Here is a 19,162-nt window from a genome sequence, read left to right on the forward strand (position 1 = left end):
TATAAACAAATGCATTTCACAGAAAAATGACATAAAAATAACAATGAAAACAATTTATTTATAAAACTGGTCAAGCTTGTGGTTCCATTTGAACATCTTGAGCTGAAAAGGGAAAATCTCCACCATCCACCCTACCCCCAATTCGCATCTGTAACTGAGCATCATGCTCCAATTGAACTAATTTCTTCCTCCTGGGCTCAATCCAAGTACCAAGCCACTCATTCAAAGTGGACATGTGGAACACAGAAGCCATGTGCCTCCGTAAATACACCTCAACAGAGGCAAGTTCAGTGAGGATGCTACATACAGCATGGAAGAAATAATTCAATCACTTTAGTGCCACATACAGCCATAAAAACGGGTAGGCTATAAAGAAATACATACATATTACAATACACTACCAAGAAAATATCAATTCTCAAGAGGAGTTATACTTCTCAAATTACTTTTAGAAGCAACTAGGGTTCGTGACAGGAAAAACCAAAAGCCTTTAACAGTATTGTTAGTGGATTCCAGTTAAAAAATATCACATATCAATTTCAAACCGTCATTTCTATGAGAGGAATTCATATTTTTGCTTTGACCTTTTTTTAGGTACATCATTGGGTTTATTATGGTATATGAGTAGAAGTAATCTGATTTAAAGGGATATGGACAAAAAATTCAGAAAATATAACATAAAACCTAAGTAAGTCTTTTTTTCAGAAGCAAGGTCTTCCATCTGGAGACCTTGCTTCATTGCAACCAACATTGTGGCCACATTGCAACCAACGAAGCAGTAACCTGAAAGCGGAGGAATTGGCACTATAAACCTACTTTTACAAAAGATCAGTTCCATTTGAACACTAGAAATCATGACCCTTACAGTTTCGTTTTGTCACTACATAGTTCCCTTTAAAACGTGTGAAGTAGGCAATTCAGGCAGGGAACTCAACTTAGGAAGTTCTTTTTTCCTCTTTTCCATAAGCTTATGAAAGAATATAGTTAAAATTTTAATCCATGAAAGTTGCCTGGGGAGGGACCCTGACATACTAAAATCTTACACATACTTTGCAAATTTGCTCCAATGCCTTTCAAAAGCTTTTACCATTAACTTAGCACATTGAAACTTAGAATCTCTCAAACATATACATACATTCATACCTTCATTTCACTAAATTTTGACAGCTGAAATTTCTTTCCTTTGTTGGCAAAAAAAATACTCATCCATGATGACCAATATTTTTGATTTTCAGGCAAGTATACATATCCAATAACAAATCAAAGTAAATTTGCAAGCATACTACTCAGTATGAACCCACTGCTTAAGGTTTGGACAGTGAGAAAAAGTCTCAGCAAAAATTATTATCACCTGAGTCTCCTACACTATTGGACTTAGAAGGGAATGACAACAACACACAAAACTTTATAAGGCACATCAAGATTTTTACTACCTAAAATTAAAGCATAATTCCTTCAGCATTACCTAAAGAATGGATAACACTCTAATGCAAAAAATATAAATTCCACCAAAATAATTTCCTATCAAATACATATCCTACGAAATATTTATACGGGATGAAATTTAACCCATGATGCCAGTTTAAGGGTTAATATAATGCACATTTCATTTCTAGAGACATCACATTGGTTAGTTTCACATTCCTTACGACCCAAAAAAGTATTATTTCATATTACTTACTTAGGTGATTTGTGAATGAGAAGGCCTCTACTATTCAGTGCTTACTTAGGTATTAAAATTAAATTTTAATTCCTCTGGAATGCAATAAAATTTCATGCTCACCTGGAAAATGATGCCAGTAAACTCTCTATTTGCATAGGATTGGTGTACGAATTTTTGATCTGCCACTCATTGAACCATGTCTCCACCCTAATGAAAAAACATTAAATATCATTCCTATTGATCGATGGTATTTTAGAGACATAGACTCACAAGAGTACATGCATCTTGATTCAGCATATTTTGAGTTACATCCCACATTCACTAAGCATAATAAAATATTTCAAACTCACTTAAGCATTCATTTATTTTCAATTGATTGTACTTTTTAATCATTTATGGTTAAGCTAATTGATTCCTCCACGAAGCAATATGTTTTCTCACTGTTTTTTAGATTTGTAAATAATAAATTCTCCTAAGAGTGAATTACACTCCTAAAGATTCAACATACCTATATTTCAACACTGTAGTAACTATACAACACCAAATGAGATCTTTTCAAGAAAAATAGGCAAAGATAAATTACAGTATATTTGATCCATAAAACAAATCTGAGATCAAGGAATTTTCAGAACTTGTAAGTTCTCTAATATTTTCTATGAAATACAGTGAAAAAAAAACATTCAGCATTTCACCCACCAAGAATTTAAATATGTACCCAGTTTTTAGACACCATGCAAGTGCAGTTAGTCTGAACCTGACTGCAGCTGATCTCTCTCTACCTAATCTACAGGGATTTTTATTTCAGTAACTACCCCATGGAAGAATAATTAAACTATTATTAATTACATTAATGACCAAAATAAAATGATTTCCCTTATCACATTCTACCTTCTATCCTACACTATTTTCGTTTAGTTCTCATGATTCTATTACCTCATTAACCTGATGCAATAAAAAGTGAGAAAAAGGAAAATGGCCGGCCTCGGTGCCGGCGGGGTAAAGTCCTCGCCTGCCAAACTGAGGTCGCAGGTTCGAGTCCCGCCTGGGTAAGTTTCCCTTATCCAGGGCATGGTTGTTTGTATACGTTTCATTGTTGAATTTGTTGAATACCCCGATTTAAAATGGCCCACGAGAGCTGTATTCGGAGGTTTGGGAATAAAATAAAAATAAAAAAAAAATAAAAAAGTAAACACTTACTGATCACCATCAACTACTGAGCGAATCTTTTCTTGAAGGTTGGTGAACCACTCAACTCCAACCATTATCTCCCACCCAGGAAAATCTAATTTCCCTTGAGTCAATAACTGTGGCCTAAAACATGGAGTAAGGAGATATATTTGCATAAAGCAACATTGCAGAGTTCAATATCATCAATAATGATAGGAATAAATTAAAAAATTGGCACATACCTTGGATATGGGTTCAACAATAAAGGAGTAGAAAATCCTAAATCCTTGGAAATATTATCATGTATTTCTAGGCTGAATGTGCCAGAAATCCACGTCTGAAGGCATAGTGCAAGGCATGGAATAGCTACTGGTAGCATTTCGCAAAGTGTTGCAAAATGGTCGTATCTGTTATTCAAGTTGAAGAATTAGTGATATACAAATGTAGTAAACTCACATGCAAAATAGAATACTAGGAAAATCAACAAAAAATACAGTTCTCCCTTTAAATTCACTGAGCCCTTTTTAGAGAGAAACAATCCACTTTGAATTGCCCACTATAAGCTGAGATTTTTAAAGTACATTTCCCAAAACATGCCACTAGCTTTCAAATAATAATATTGTTATAAATGATAAGGACATTACCAGAATAAGAAGAACTCAATATTACATGATTTCCTATGTAACTAATAGATAGCATGTTCACATCTTAAATAATGCATAATTTTGATCAGGTATTACATTCTGCATATTAAATATCAAATAACACCAATTGTCTGACCTTGACCAACCAGTTAGTGCAACACCTCTGAAATTTTCAAATTTCCCAGCTTCTTCCTTTATGACTTTCAACCAAGCCAAATGATTGCCAATATGGTAAGCTGGTATAGGGAGCATTCTACTACTGCCAGTTGCTCCTTTGAAAGCAGAGGCCACCCAAAAATTAGGAAATATTTTTGAGTACTTTGCCCATATATCTACAAAAAAGGATTAGATATGAATGAATTTGATGAGCAACAAAAAATGTACCATTTACTGCCAGAATTTGTGTACTTCTACCGACACATATGGGGAAGAATTTACTAATGGGTTAGGGGATAGACTTCATTTAGCCTTTTGTAATTTCGTAGATTCTCTGGAGATATCATTTTGATTTTGATTTATTTCTTCGACAATTTTTGCAGTTTGCAAAGATTGTCACAACTCTCAGAAAAATTTTTGCTAATACTAGCTCTGCATGTGAACTGAGGACACATGAACAAAAAAGTATGGTATTATGTCAAGAAATGGCATGAATAGATCCACTATGGAGTGATAAACTGTTATTTTGAAGAAAATAAAAACATCATTTATGTCTGATAGTAAAATAATGTGATTTTATTCATCTCGCTCCATATTAGTGCCAGGCCTCATTTAATAACCACAGAGTGGCCTGCTACGTGTTTTCCTCAGTGGAATGTTAGCATTTAGGATAGAGCCATTATCAAATGCAACACAGAGCTCTTTGGAAAATTGAAATTCCTGAAAAACGTATCATAAATATGTATCAAGGATAATTTTGGAGATCAGACTACAATGACATGTCCAATAATTAGATACATTGCTTTCTATGGTACCAAACGAACAAATTTTTTGTTTTGGACCAGTATTCAAGGCCTTAGTTCATTATTTACATAGTCGAGAGAAAAATGGGAGTTTTCAAGTAAAGCTTGTTGTGCATAGCAGTTACTGAACATTTAAAATACATATTAACATTTATAACCTGGGAAATGGGGGGAAAATTTTGTTGTTAAACATTAAATGAAGGAAATATATCTAACTGCACAAAAAGTCTGAGGCCTAATTTTTAATATTATACTTTTATTCATTATTTGCTTATTGTGGAGGCAATTAAATATGTAATAAGAAAATAATTTATAATGCAAAAAGGGAGAAGTTCTTAAACTTAATATTTGAAACAAAATGAGTTCCAGGTTGTTATATGATTTTATTACGATTTCCTAACTAATTTTGCATCAATATCATTAAAAAGAAAAAAACTTTTAAATTCTAGGCACAAAGAGGTATTACATCCACCACAGTTACAGGCTTAAATGAGTTAAGATAGCATTGAAACCAAGTTGGAATATATGTATTTGATACAATGGCGCCGACTCCTTGGGGCCTGAGGGGGCCCAAGCCCCCTCAAAAATTCGTTATGGGTGTGAGGAAAAAATGTGTCATGCTAGTCAATTTTCCCCAGTGTGTCCAGATATCAAGATTTAAGTTATCAGGGTTCTAATGTTGATCATATGACTCTTCTAAAATGCTTAAAAACCTAAAACTCACTACTTATAAAATTTACCAGAGCAAGATCCCCGGTTTGAGCCCCCCCAATATTTTTTGTACGTCGGCATCCCTGATTTGATATTTATGTTCTCTCATGATTTAATTTATAATGCTCTAGATTAAAGCAATGTATGCTTAAATGCTCATGTATTTGACAGGTATAAATTGGGTCACCTAGACAATCTTCACCTAACTATAATCATGATACTATAATATTAAATGATTCAGGATAAAAAAATAGCCATAGAAAAGAGATTTCAAAGCTTCTCGTGTTCTTTTTTCCACCAAGTAGGAAGAAATAATATTCACTAAGACAACAGAGTTCATGTTTAAGACTGACGTAAGTGATATGGAAATAAAGTCAATAATGATAGCGAAGTAAAAAACTCACAAAAACTATATCAGCATTTTTTGACTAAAAATAAATGTCTTATATAAGTTGATACACCCTCAGCAACTGCCTCAACGTAATTGAAAAGAGATACTTTATACAAACTATATATGACAAGAACACAAAGTAAAATAACCAATGTCCAACAGTATATCTGCACATGCATATCAAATCCCTTTTCTATTTTTCATTATGAGTTTATGATTGTTTCTCATTTCTTGCAGTCATATTAGACAGCTAAAAACACTTAATATCTATATAATTACCAGGAGGAAGAACAAAATTATCTTCAGATCTGTAATGCCATACCATGGGCTCCACATATTTCCCTAGATCATATTCTGAAAAAAAAATTATCAATAATTTGCTTATACAACTCTTATAATCACGCTTAAAATAAAATTCAAATTTCCAATGAATTCTAAGGCAATATGTAACACATTCAGTTTCTCTTCCAAAATATACAAGAAAAATGGCATGAGGTCCAATATTCACATAAACTCACCCATTAAGATTTCTGGGCTTATACTTCGCAGCATATCATCCCAAATAATTATACCCAATGAAGGATACATACTTTGAATGAATTTTGCAACAGCAAGCACATGATTTAGAAAAAGGCGTGACTTTCTATCTTCAGGCTTTTCCAAAACCACTTGTGCTTGACATCTTTCACATAGTGCCATGTGCCACACCTTGGTTAGAAAGATGTATATATTTTACTGTAGATATTGAGCAAAAGGATACCAAAATCCTAGGATACTAAATTCCCTAATCCAATTAATAATTAAGATCATTTCTTAAAACATCACAGCATAGAACAAATAAAGGTCAGAATCACATAAACAGAGAAACAGAACAGGCATATCAAAAAGTTTACATTATAAAGCCTTGTGAGTGCGAGAATGCAATTACGTATATGTTATGAGAGATAGAGGAGGATACAAAGACACCAAGGATAGCCACAAGATACTAATTTTGAATTCCCTGACATTTTCCTGAAATTTCCCTAGTTAAATTCTATGTTTTTCCCTGCAAAAAATATTCAGTGATTATCATATATTTAAAATTTATTGATAGCACAAAGTATAAAAATCAAGATTAAATGAGAGAAGCAGTTGTCAGTCAACCAAAAGTTTTAGCACTTAAATACTGTTATCACGAGGGTGGATTTGTAAGTCCAAACCAAATACGTTCAACAGATTCAGGCTTCAATTGGTGGAAGTTAGACGTATTTAAATAAATAAAATATTGCAGCACTTTTCCACAAGAATTTTAATGCATACAACGCGTTTCGGCTCACTCAGCCATCATCAGACGAGGTCTTGTACCAGATGATGGCTCAGTGAGCCGAAACGCGTTGTACGCATTAAAATTCTTGTGGTAAAGTGCTACGATCTTTTATTTATCCAAACAAAATAGTATGAATATTTCTTGTGCAGTTAAACAATATTTTGTTTTAAAAGTGCATTCTTTCATAATACTGGTTTTATAATTTCAGCAATGCCCCTCATAATTACAATATTATGAACACAGCAATCACGGAGACAAAATGAAATTAAGGAGGAAGAAAAAGTAGCGTAAATACTTGTGATTTTTCCCAAGTTGATCCAATCTTTAACATCAAATAGGCCTATAAGGAGTTTGACAGCAACATTCAAAAAGACAATCATAAAATAACTACAAACTTGAAACAACTTACCTCATCTGCTCCAATATGCAGAAAACTAAGGTCAGAATGGAATTCAACAATCTGCTTTATCATGGCTTTCACAAGAGTCAGTGAGTTAGGATTCGTTGGGCACATTGAGCTAGGGTAGTTTTCAACTTCTCTTAAATTCTGGAAAGCTTTATGCTTCAAGACAAACTAGAAATGAATCAAAAACATAAAATATGAGTATTAAGAAGTTATAGCACTATAGACATTATGAATAGATAATGACAAATAACTATACAAGAGAAATTAAGGGGTACATTTTAGGGTGGTTTCCATGTGGACTGGGTGCCAATCTTGGCTAACTTCATGAGGTTTTGAACCCCTTGACCCCGTAGTTCACTACAGCCTTCATTTCACTGCATTACTACACAAGAGGTAATTTTGAAATGTTCATTCAGTTAGGTCACTGAATTCTTCATTCTACCGAGCCACTATTATATGCATATAATTTTTAGCAGCAGAGAAAGGATTAATTTGTTAAATATTGAATCTGATGGTGACATATCATTGAAATTAACCCTTCTCGAGAGTATAAAATTAATACAAATAGTAGAAAATACCAATCAATAGAATGATAATGATTATAATACTAAACATCACAATCAAAGAAGGCAATAAGGAATAACCAGTATGATTATGCAGCCTTAGCATAGCTAATTTTATAAAGGCTTGATGAACAACAGTCTTCAAAAAACTTATTTTCTGATTAATGATTACATATTATATGATTTTAATTATGATTATATAGATTAGCTTTAGCACCACTAAGATCAATGAAAGCCATAGTGCCTATTTCATAAAAAAAAGTCCAACTCCACAATGTAAACTTAACACTATTTTCCTTGTTCTTGTAGGATTGACTTATATGTTTACCTCAAGATGACCAAATGTCTGAACAAGAGGTATAACCACTAAATCATTTTGCTTTGCCAGTTCAAGAAGTAATCGTGCATCTTCTTTCGAATATAAATCATGATTAGCAGGGCCGCTTGAACCAATGTCAGCAACTTCATCACCATATGGAAAAGTATCCTCCCACTCAACAAGAAGGCCAGTTGCACCCATTTTTTTCAGCATAGGAAATAACTGGAAATTATTAAATGGAAAACATCAATAAAATATAGGATAGCTGCAAAATGAAACTATTTTCACAATCAACACATCCACAACCAATATTTATAAATATTTATTTTCTAATTTGGGTATATAAATAACAAATATTCTTTATGTAAATGAAAAATCAATTAAAATTAGAAGTACTACAGTGAGAGATATATGTAAATCAGAAACTCACTTTCTCATAATATGAAACTTTTGCTGGGGCTCCTTTGAGGTCCAAATGAACAAGTCTGAAAATTAAACTCAAAAATTATACTCACAGCTAAATGCTTTTAGCAACAAAGTCGCCATTATCAACTCAAACTTAACATCGTACTAAATGTTAAAAAATATGAATAAAATAACCTGTTTGAAGAAATGGTTCTCTCCATCGTCCTTTGAGTATTTGCACTACACTTTCCAGATCCTCCAAGGCATGCGTTAACTAAGCTTATCTGCAAGAGAGTGAGCCCTTTATACGCCAAAATCCTGTCTCTACAAATAAGGATTGCATTTACATCACCTAAAGAATATTTAAAAACTTCTTTTTAGTTGATAAAGCAATAAGTATGAGCTAACTTTGACCACTTAGGTACCCTTAAACCTTATTGTAAGTTAACTTAATTACTTATATTTTACGAAATCTGTACCAGGTGGTTGATGGACTTTAAGTGCTGTTGACTACACCATTTACGCACCTGATTTCATAACAGAAAAGAGCTCCCTATTCTTACCTTAACATGATTAAGGAAGGGTAAGAGATCAAGTTTTTGTTTTCTTGAAAGCCGAGCATGGAACAAACCTAGACATCACGCGAGAAACTGTCTCTATTCACCTGCTTATATTAATTATTTCTGTTTCAGAAATTACTACAATTCCAATACCGGTGGTTACGTCATATATCAAAAAGTGTGCAGATGTTTCCTTTCTCTCATTCACGATCATAACGAAACAATTCAAATTTGTTTTCATCACAAGTCCGTAGCCATTGGCCATCTACCAAAACAAATCAAAACACCATCGAAATTACTGAAAATTTCTTTAAATTAAAATGCCCGATTGTATTTTGATGAAGATAAAAATGTTCCATTTTAAAATTATTAGGGAAAATCTCTGCACTTTTTTTACCGTTATTTTATCATAAAAAAATTAAGGTTGCTTACCTATGCCATTCGTTTCCCATAGCAACCGTAGCAGACGGTCGGTAAACAAATACGAGCAAATTCCGTTTGGGGAAGCTCCTGCGTGATTGCGTAGACCTTACCGTTTTATGAGACCGAGATCGGTATTTTATAATAAGCGAGATTATAAAGCCCTATTAAATATGATTTCTAGATAGCAATCGAGTCTGGTAACCCAATATTTACTCCCCTTCTAATCCTCCAGACAACATGAGAGGCAATTAGACACTGCAGGTTTGATTTGATTGTGTTATGGCACGAGTACCACGATGCCGTTATTTTTTAATAAATTTAATCCAAAAAAGACGCCTCCTAGGAAAGCACCACTTAGTGCTGTTCACTCAGGTTTGAGTACAAAAAGAGCACAAGAAGAGTTGGGCCTACACATTGGAGAGATTAAACTGCGACTTGGAGGAATAGAGTCTGTTTTCGAGGACGGAGAGTGGATTTCAGGTGAGTGATTTTTTGCATTGTCGTGTATGTCCCCTAAGATACAAGTTTTGGAAATGTTTAAAATACAAATGTAACATACAGGGGAGGATTCGGTATTAAAATAGGGGGGGGGTCATGGCCTAGGTGCGGGGAGTATGGAATATCCCAAGGGAGAGACGGGCGTTCGCCGGTGTAAAAGTTTTTGTGGGGAGTGCTATGCTCTACGACAAATGCAACTCAAGCTTCTCTCATGTTTGGATCTTCTAGCCATGCATTTGCATATTCACTCCCTTCACTCACACACACATATAATAGGATTAAAAAAAACTATTGAACGAATAAATATTACAAATTTTTAATAAAATTTTGAGGGGGACATGACCCCTGTTACCCACCCCCCTAAATTCGCCCCTGGTAGAATGGGTAGGGTTTTTACCATATTTTTTATTGAATATACCAAACGAGGATGTAAGTAATTTCTTCCCAGTATTTACCTTAATATTACTCTTCATATTATCGACGACTAAGAATGAATAAATTTTCACCAGAATATAGGCGTAGAAAAATGTTAGCGTCATTTGTCGATCCCATCCAATCGCTCTAAGCGATTGACAGTATTCCTACTCTCGCTTTCCAGCAATAACTTCCGGAACTGAATCAAATCCTTAATGGGATCGGATTGCATCATCTACGTCACGAAAATTTCGAATGCACACGCATTATGTTTTTGCTTCACTAGTTATGGGACATCCATTTATTACGTGACACGTCTAGGGGGTGAGGAGGTCGAGCCTATTCTCACCCAATCTTACGTGAGAGAGAGGGGGAGGGTCCTGGCAAGTATCATTTAATTTTTTCCGCAAGAAACAGTGTAAAATTCCGATCCTAGTAATCTTAAATACTAATATTAATTAATCTCAAATAAAAATAACTATAAATTGTATCTTTTATAAATTAACGTATTCAAACGGAAAACACGCATTTTTAGCAATCTGACGAGAGATTAGAGGTACTTATGGAGAATGGGTTCAGCCAAATTTCACAATATCTCATTACGGGGGAGGGGGGGTACCAAAATCGCAAAAATCACCTCACGTCCCACATAGCACAAAATATCTTCTAGATGTCAAGAAAATATCTAGAATGTCTTCAGCTAATGTCTAGAAAATATCTTGTAATATTTTTAAGATATTTTGTAGATATCTGAATGTCCGCTTTTCCGATATCTACAAGATATCTTTGAGAAGATATTTTCCAGATATTCATATTCAAATTGGATCCAATGGGAAAATTGAGGGTAAATGATTCGCTAATGATCCCAGCCAATATAGGAGGATTTATGGGAGGGAGGGGGGCACGTGCCCCCCACACAGATGGTTTAAAATTAGTCAAGAATTTCAACGCAGTTTATCATTATGATCGTTTTATTTTGCGTATAACAGAGCCTCAATCAGTGGAATAACGAGTGGGTGGGTCTGGGGGGGTCCGGTTTCCCTCAATCCCCCCCCCCAAATTTCAAATTTATTTTCTTTAATAAGGCTATAAATGTGTTTTTATATTTCGCGGGGGGGAGGGGGGAACCGGACCCACCTGTCCCCCTGAAATATAAAAATTGATGATTTTTTCAATTTTTCCTTTTATGAGGCAAAGTGAATGTGTTTTTATGTTTCGGATTTCGGGGGGGGGGGGGGAGGAAGGGGTCGTAGGGGGTCCGGGCCCCCCCCCCCCCCCCCCAACGAAATATAAAAATTGATGATTTTTCATTTTTTTTTTTCTTTTATGAAAGAAAGTAAATGTGTTTTTATATCTCAGGGGGGGTTCGGACTCCTGGACCCCCCCTTAAATTTAAAAATTAATGATTTTTTGTTTTATGAAGCAAAGTAAATATACGAACTCCCAAGCCCCCACTGTGCAACACAAGAATATTCTAGTCATGATAAAGTAGGATATATTATTTAAAGTATCCAAGACATTGAATATATTTTCTAGACATCTAGCAGATATTTAAAGTATCCAAGACATTGAAGATATTTTTTATATATCTAGAAGATATTTAAGATATCCAAGACATTGAAGATATTTTCTAGATATCTAGAAGATATTTTGTGCTATGTGGGGTAATTGGTGGATTAAATATTTTCCCATTTCTCTCAGTTGCTTATACTATCTAATGTTATTATTTTAGGCGAATAGGGTAGTCTCCTATTATTTTTTTTATTGTCTAAATCGAAAGATTGTTACTCCTGGAGTACCTATTTCACGCTTTTAAATTTTTAAATGACGATATCTATTTTTCGCGATTAAATGAAAAGTGAACATTTTCAAGCGCGCGAAAACGCAACGGGTAAGTATGAATGCCGGGAAAACTCCCGTGTGACGTCGTTCTGGTTCCCCCTACCGCAAGTGAGGTGACCTTGGGGCGAGGCTCTGAGCGCTGATAGGACGCAGGATGCTAGCAGGTAGCAGAGTACCATGCCAGCTGGTAGCATTTGGCTTTAATAAGGATTATTTATATCTTATCAAACGAGGAAAACTTTCCGACCTTAGCCAGTTTTAATAGGTGATTATTAAGACATGTTTCCCTGAGCTCTGTGCCTAACGCATGTATTGGTAACCTCAGACGATGTAAAACTCCTATCTACTCGTATAGAGACTAGGTCCCTGTGACGTCACGTGGAGTGGCATCGCATGGGCGCCAATCTGGCCTTTTTCAAATGAGGATAAAATTGACCCTTGCCATTCGTCTAAACCGGTATTTATAAAAACAAATAATTTGTATATTATGAATACACTAATGGTGGGTGACGAATCGCAATCAATGTCTTTCGTTTTCTTTGAATAAGGAAACTACCCTATTATGGAATGCTATACGTACTGAGCATTCATATCGGCAGTTAAATTAGCTCAGCACAGTCACCTGCTTTGGTCGCAACCTTTGCAGTAAACTTAAAGCCATAAACCTCAAAATATTAAAGATAGGAAATGTGCTTAGTGGAATCACTACTTTTCTCGTAAGACTTCGGCGTAACAAATTACCCTTCCTACTTTATCTGCCTGGAAGTAGGTAATCTACAGAATTCGGTCGATTTCACAAAAAAAACTAATTCCACCCAACAAGAAAAGTTATTACCGCGAACTGCACGGCGACGATACCACGGATGGGCTTCACCCACCACGCTGTCCGACTTCAGCTGTTCGAAATAGCCCTTAATACTTTTTTCAAGATCTCTTCATAAATATCCATTAAATTTATCACAAAAATATTTTTCCACCCACATATTATTGGAAATTCATTAAACATTAGGTGGTGTTTTTAAGTTTAAAAGATGCAAGTGGTCATTAAAGGATATTTAGAAGTTCATAGAATATGTTCGCCAACTCATCACAATAGGGTGGTTTCCTTCATCAAAGAAAACGAAAGGCATTGATTGCGATTCGTTACCCACCATTAGTGTATTCATAATATACAAATTATTTTGTTTTAGAAATACCGGGTTAGACAAATGGCAATGGTCCATTTTTATCCTCATTTTAAAAGGGCCAGATTGGCGCCCATGCGATGCCACTCCACGTGACGTCACAGGGACCTAGTTTCTTTACGAGAAGATAGGAGTTATACGTCGTCTGAGGTTACCATTGCATGCATGAGGCGCAGAGCTCAGGGAAACATGTCTTAACAATCACTTATTAAAACTGGCTAAGGTCGGAAAGTTTTCCTCGTTTGATAAGTTATTAATAATCCTTATTTAAGCCAAGCGCTACCAGCCAGCAGGGTACTAGGCTAGCCGCTAGCAGCCTGCGTCGTATCAGCGCTAAGCCTCGCCTCAAGGTCACCTCGCAGGGCGGGAGGGGGAACCAGAAATACGTCACGCGGAGAGACTTCCCGACATTCATACTTAAGCGTCGCGTTTTCGCGCGCTTGAAAATTTTCACTTTTCATTTAATCGCGAAAAATAGATATCGTCATTTAAAAATCTAAAAGCGTGAAATACGCACTCCAGGAGTAATAATCTTTCGATTTAGGCAATAAAAAAATAATAGGAAACCACCCTATTATCCCATTATAAAACCCAGAAGTAGTCTTGATGACATAAAAATACAGTTTCAGTATTCATGACATGCATAAGGTCACTAATATCGAAATTATTATGATCTCCTTTCACCAAATATAGCCTACGATATAATAGGCATAAAAAAATGATTCATCCACTCTCTCTGCAGAATCTTCCAGTGGTCAGGCTGTGAGCAGTAAATCCGTCTCAAAGCTGAAGCAACGGACGCTGACCTTAGAGGAAGAGAACAACATGCTAAGGATCAAAATTGAGGTGCTTTTGGATATGGTAATAACAAAGCAATTATATGAACTCGGAGTCAGTGGCGTAGCCAGGAATTCCGTTCGGGGAGTCCAAAACCAGGGTAGTCCGGGGGAATTTTTTTTAAAAACAGGTTACTGAGTAAAGGGTTTTAAACTAATATTAACACTTTTCATAATCGAAAAAACTTCATTTTTCTAAGAAATCTTTATTAAATTCTTGATTTTTCAATTTTTTTCTTTTAAGTTGAAACTCGGCAAATTGTACGAACACCCCCATTACACCACCCGAGCGGCTCCAAACGTATCGTTTGATAATTTATTATTTTATAGGTTGTAAAATTTCGGGGGTCCGCACCCCCCGGAGTTCCCCCTCCCCTCGCTTTGCCACTGCTCGGAGTATAATGATAACCAAGTACATGACTTCGTTGAAGTATTGCTCGCATTCTAAAGAACAATTGACCTCTTTTTTCAGTTAACGGAAGTGACGGATGAATCTATTCGGCAACGAAAAGAATTAGATGAACTGAGGAATTTTGTGAGAGGATCCCGAAATAAAGAAAAAGGACGACGAGATGCATAATTAAAATTCCCCGATTTTGAGAAGAATTTTTCCGTTATAAATACAAGAAATCAAGAGAGAGGATTACAGTTTCTAGCAAAACATATACGAATTATATGAAGAGAAAATTGTAACCTCTCACATCTAGATTAAGCATGAGGCTGTTGATAGAGAACGCCATTGCCATGCTTGTGCTGCTTAATGTAATTTGTTTACTTAAATGCAAGAGAGTGTGATTCAAAGAGTATTGAAATACCATTACTATTTTCATCATACTTTCAACATGAACTTTTTGTTCAATGCAAGGTCATAAATAAACTAGAATAAACAATTCAAAAGTGAATGAACACCTTTGAAGTGCTGTTAATAATATTTAATTTATTTAATTGACGATGGAATGTCGACATGTGCTCATTCCACTTAGGCTACTAAATGAAAATCAAAATTCTGGGAATGATGAAATTCGTTGTACATACTTCACTGAACTCCTGAAGCGTATGCAATACTTTGATCAAATGGGGATTTTTGAGAAGCATGCACTGCCACCAAGTAAAGCCTACCTATAACGTGTGAATACGTTCACTTCATTCCTAAGAGAACACAATAAACACCTCGATATAAAGCCCATAAGAATTTTACATACCAATTTAAAAATTAATATGAGCTGGCAATGTAAAAACTTTCTTTGGAAAACGACGTACCTACTATGTTAATCATTTCTCCTATTCTGGTGATTTCGAGGGGACGTAGTCCCCCCGCGGCATCTTTAAAGCCCGTTTCTGAGCAGGAAAACATACTGTGTGCATTTCCACAGGTATATGCAGATGAGAGGTTCCATCGATTAATAAAAATTACTTCTCGTCAAATTTTTTCCTTAAAAAAATGAACAATTTCAGCGCTCGCACATTGTCATTGTCACGAATTGTGGCGGATTTTCTTTATGTTCACAACCTAAAACATCGCCTGTACTTCTACAGATTAACATTTCAGTATTTCCAGTATTTTTACATATTAACATTTAAATCTTTACTAAAATCGTGATATCTATATCTCAAGATTCGTCAAAAAAAACGCCAAAAGTACGTCAAAGTTTTTGTTCTTTAACTTAAAAAAATCTCATCATCAGCAGCCCTATTATTGGTTTGACTGCGCTCTCCAACAAAGCATTCTATCAGTTATTTAATTCATAATATCGAATTTTACTCGTTCACGTCCAACGTCTCAGAATTACTAAATATGTACCGCCAAGAAGAAAATGACAATAAATAGATTAAGCCATTATGGCATATAATACAACGTCTCTGTTAAAAATTGTATGCATAGGATCTATTTTATCAACAACTATCAGTATCCATTCGATTTCTTCACTATAAATGGTTTGCCATTTGTATGAATTCGGTTAGTTTATGATTTTTTTTCTCGTTGACGCATTATCTGCGGCATAACTTATGGCGCATGTAATTAGTTAATACAAATAAATTATTATAAAGAGACATTCGCCAACATTTGAGCAAATTCATGCAAGAAACTGCAAAGTTTAATACCTGGACTTCAAAAAATTTTTTGCCAGTTTTTTTATTCGGCCCACTATGACACGTTATCGACGGGTCAGCGCGACTTGTTCATGTGTTCTCGTAAAAATTCCTCGTTCCTCGTAAAAATTTGGTAGTGATCAACATTTTCTCTTTTGAAACCTTCCATTCACATTTTGCCTTTAACGATCCTTGCAGCGGGAATTATTTTCGTTCACATTTATATATTTTAATAATCGAAGTCGATTGTGTATTTCGGCCGCAAGAAGTTTCTCATGCTTAACAACCAACCCTTGAAACGATACCATCGGAGAACCGATTCTCCATTCGTTTTCTGACGCAAAACTAATTTGATTTTTGTACAGAATCAGGCTCTTAGAAATGGATTTTCGAGTGAGGAGTACGCGCGTTGCCTAATATCCGGGAGAAGTAGCTAAATGCGCCACTGAATAATGCAAGACTGGTCACTTTCCTAATGTACGAAGTGAGCATGAACAGAATAACTACGCAGCTTGGAAACTCGAAAGAACTCAAGATGGATAGAGAACAGAGAAGTAAATTCTTTTATCGTGTAGCGTGCATGTTACAAAAATAAGAATATTTTCAAACGTAAAAAGGACTGCATTAAGATATATCAACACTACATTATCCCCGCAGGGCATTGGAGGGCAGAGAATTCGAGACTGATATTGAGCGCTATCAAATGAGGTAGGACTGGAAATGGAATGGAACAGTACCCCGAAAAATAAATTAAATATTAAATTAAATAATCAAATATCAAAAGAGATAGGTGGTCTGAGCCAAAGAGACAGTCAGAGTAATCTAAGAAAAGACGAACTAACCATCGGTAATCCTTAATGGAGTCACTCGCAAGTGCTCTAGAAGTGCGACGATTCCATGCTGAGCAATAATCATTTTCTTTGACCGGAATTCCATATTAGACCGCACCTTGCATATAGGTATATTAAGTATCTAACTAGGGCTGAAAAGTTTAAATGCATGAGCTAAATAAAATGTCAAGGGAAACAGCGCATTTCTTTAAGTGCTGCTAGACAGTGCTTAATTTCGACCGGAACCTCTCCGGATTCTCTTTCCGCGTTCCGGCACCTCTCAGGAAAATCGGATCGTGTCAAAAACTTTCATCGTCTATTTTCATGACTCCTCGCTGTAACTTTAATAAAAAGTTTTATATATATATTTTTTTTTAAATCACGAGATGTGGGTCATTGTAAATATTATTTAATTTTTTCCAAACTTTGCCAACGTTTCGGACATTTTATTTGTCCATCCTCAGGGCTATAAAAATGATAATTTATGATACAAAATTTGTTAAATACAGGCAATTTTACAGTTGTTATACATTAAAATACATGGAAATACATATTCAAAATTTACCTTTAAGTCTGATGTTGTTTTTATTTATTTACAATTTGGTTGCTTGGATTTCTTTCTTTGTTGGTTATGTCATTTATTAAATTATGATAAATTTTGCTAAGGTAAGTAATGTCTGTTCTTTTATTGCAGCTTTTTTTATTTCTGGATATGTGGTACATTTCTTTGAATAATCTTTTTGATAAAACTGGTTCTGTATCTAAAATTTTGGCCTCTTCGAAACGAAATGAGTGACTGTTTGTAATTGCATGATCTGCTAATGCACAAATTTGAATTTTGGTCTTAATTGATGTTTTATGTTGTGAGATCCTATTTTTTAAATATTGACATGTTTGGCCTATATAATTTTTATCACAGTCTTTACATGGAATTGAATAAATGATATTGCTTCTAAGCTGCATAGGGGTATTTGACTTAAGTTTAGAATATATGAGTTTATGTTGGGTTTTATAGTTTTTATGTGCTATTTTAAAATTTGTTTTTTTGAATACTTTGGTAATTTGTTCTGATAATCCATTTATATAAATCATTCCTCGATATTGGTCTGTATTTGTGTTTGATATATTTGTTGTAGTTATTGTATTGTGAGTCTGTGAAGATGATTTTTTATTTGAATACAGTATGTTATTGATTAATTTTTTTGGAAAGTGGTTTTTTTTCTAAAATATTACCAATTATTTTCAAATTTTTTTTATGGAAAATCTTATCACTTAAACTGAGTGCTCTAAATTTGAGTGCCATGGCCGTATTTATTTTGTGCTTTAGAGGGTGGTGGGAAAGAAAATTTAGATATCTATCTGCTTTATGCGGTTTCCTGTACCAATCTATTATTATGGAACCATCAGAGTTTCTTTTAGTGATCATATCCAGAAAAGGAAGTTCATTATTTTTTTCTTTTTCTATTACAAATTGCAATTTGGGATGGAAATCATTGAAATGTTGTAAAATAGTGTTATCTTGTATATTATTTGGTATTGCTAAATATAGGTCATCAACAAATTTATAGATGAAAGGTATATTAAAAGGTATCTTTGGTAGCACTGTATCTAATAGTTTGTTCATGGTGAGATCTGCCAAAATGGTTGCCACTGGGGATCCCATAGGAACACCATTTTTTATGTGGTATTGACAATTTTTATATTGTAAATACCCCTGGTTTATACATAAATCAAAAAGTCAAAAAAATCATAAAATCATAAAAAAATCATAAATCAAAAAAATTAATCAATAACATACTGTATTCAAATAAAAAATCATCTTCACAGACTCACAATACAATAACTACAACAAATATATCAAACACAAATACAGACCAATATCGAGGAATGATTTATATAAATGGATTATCAGAACAAATTACCAAAGTATTCAAAAAAACAAATTTTAAA

The 19,162-nt window shown here is 34.6% G+C and overlaps 2 protein-coding genes across 4 annotated transcripts; one reads left to right on the forward strand and one right to left on the reverse strand.

Moving 5' to 3' along the window:
- Positions 1-9,366, reverse strand: LOC124171610 (hexosaminidase D-like). Of its 3 annotated transcripts, none has more exons than XM_046550824.1 (12): positions 9,199-9,366; positions 8,730-8,818; positions 8,560-8,614; positions 8,139-8,351; positions 7,251-7,415; positions 6,054-6,243; positions 5,815-5,889; positions 3,611-3,806; positions 3,073-3,237; positions 2,861-2,974; positions 1,784-1,870; positions 1-299 (listed from the first exon to the last, which is right to left on the reverse strand). In XM_046550824.1, exons 2-12 carry the CDS (start codon positions 8,753-8,755, stop codon positions 71-73), a joined length of 1,515 nt encoding a protein of 504 aa, XP_046406780.1. In that variant the 5' UTR covers positions 8,756-8,818; positions 9,199-9,366; the 3' UTR covers positions 1-70. The 3 variants fall into 3 exon arrangements, with proteins under 3 accessions (XP_046406780.1, XP_046406776.1, XP_046406779.1); XM_046550820.1 differs by having other exon boundaries at positions 9,098-9,366; XM_046550823.1 differs by having other exon boundaries at positions 9,062-9,366.
- Positions 9,367-9,562: 196 nt separating this feature from the next.
- On the forward strand, positions 9,563-15,193 carry LOC124171629 (protein chibby homolog 1). Its single transcript, XM_046550836.1, has 3 exons — positions 9,563-9,997; positions 14,198-14,316; positions 14,764-15,193. The coding sequence occupies exons 1-3, from the start codon at positions 9,814-9,816 to the stop codon at positions 14,869-14,871; spliced, it is 411 nt and encodes a 136-aa protein (XP_046406792.1). The 5' UTR covers positions 9,563-9,813; the 3' UTR covers positions 14,872-15,193.
- Positions 15,194-19,162: the final 3,969 nt, after the last annotated feature.

Source organism: Ischnura elegans, chromosome 1, assembly GCF_921293095.1.
Source record: "Ischnura elegans chromosome 1, ioIscEleg1.1, whole genome shotgun sequence".
Classification (NCBI taxonomy): Eukaryota; Metazoa; Arthropoda; class Insecta; order Odonata; family Coenagrionidae; genus Ischnura; species Ischnura elegans.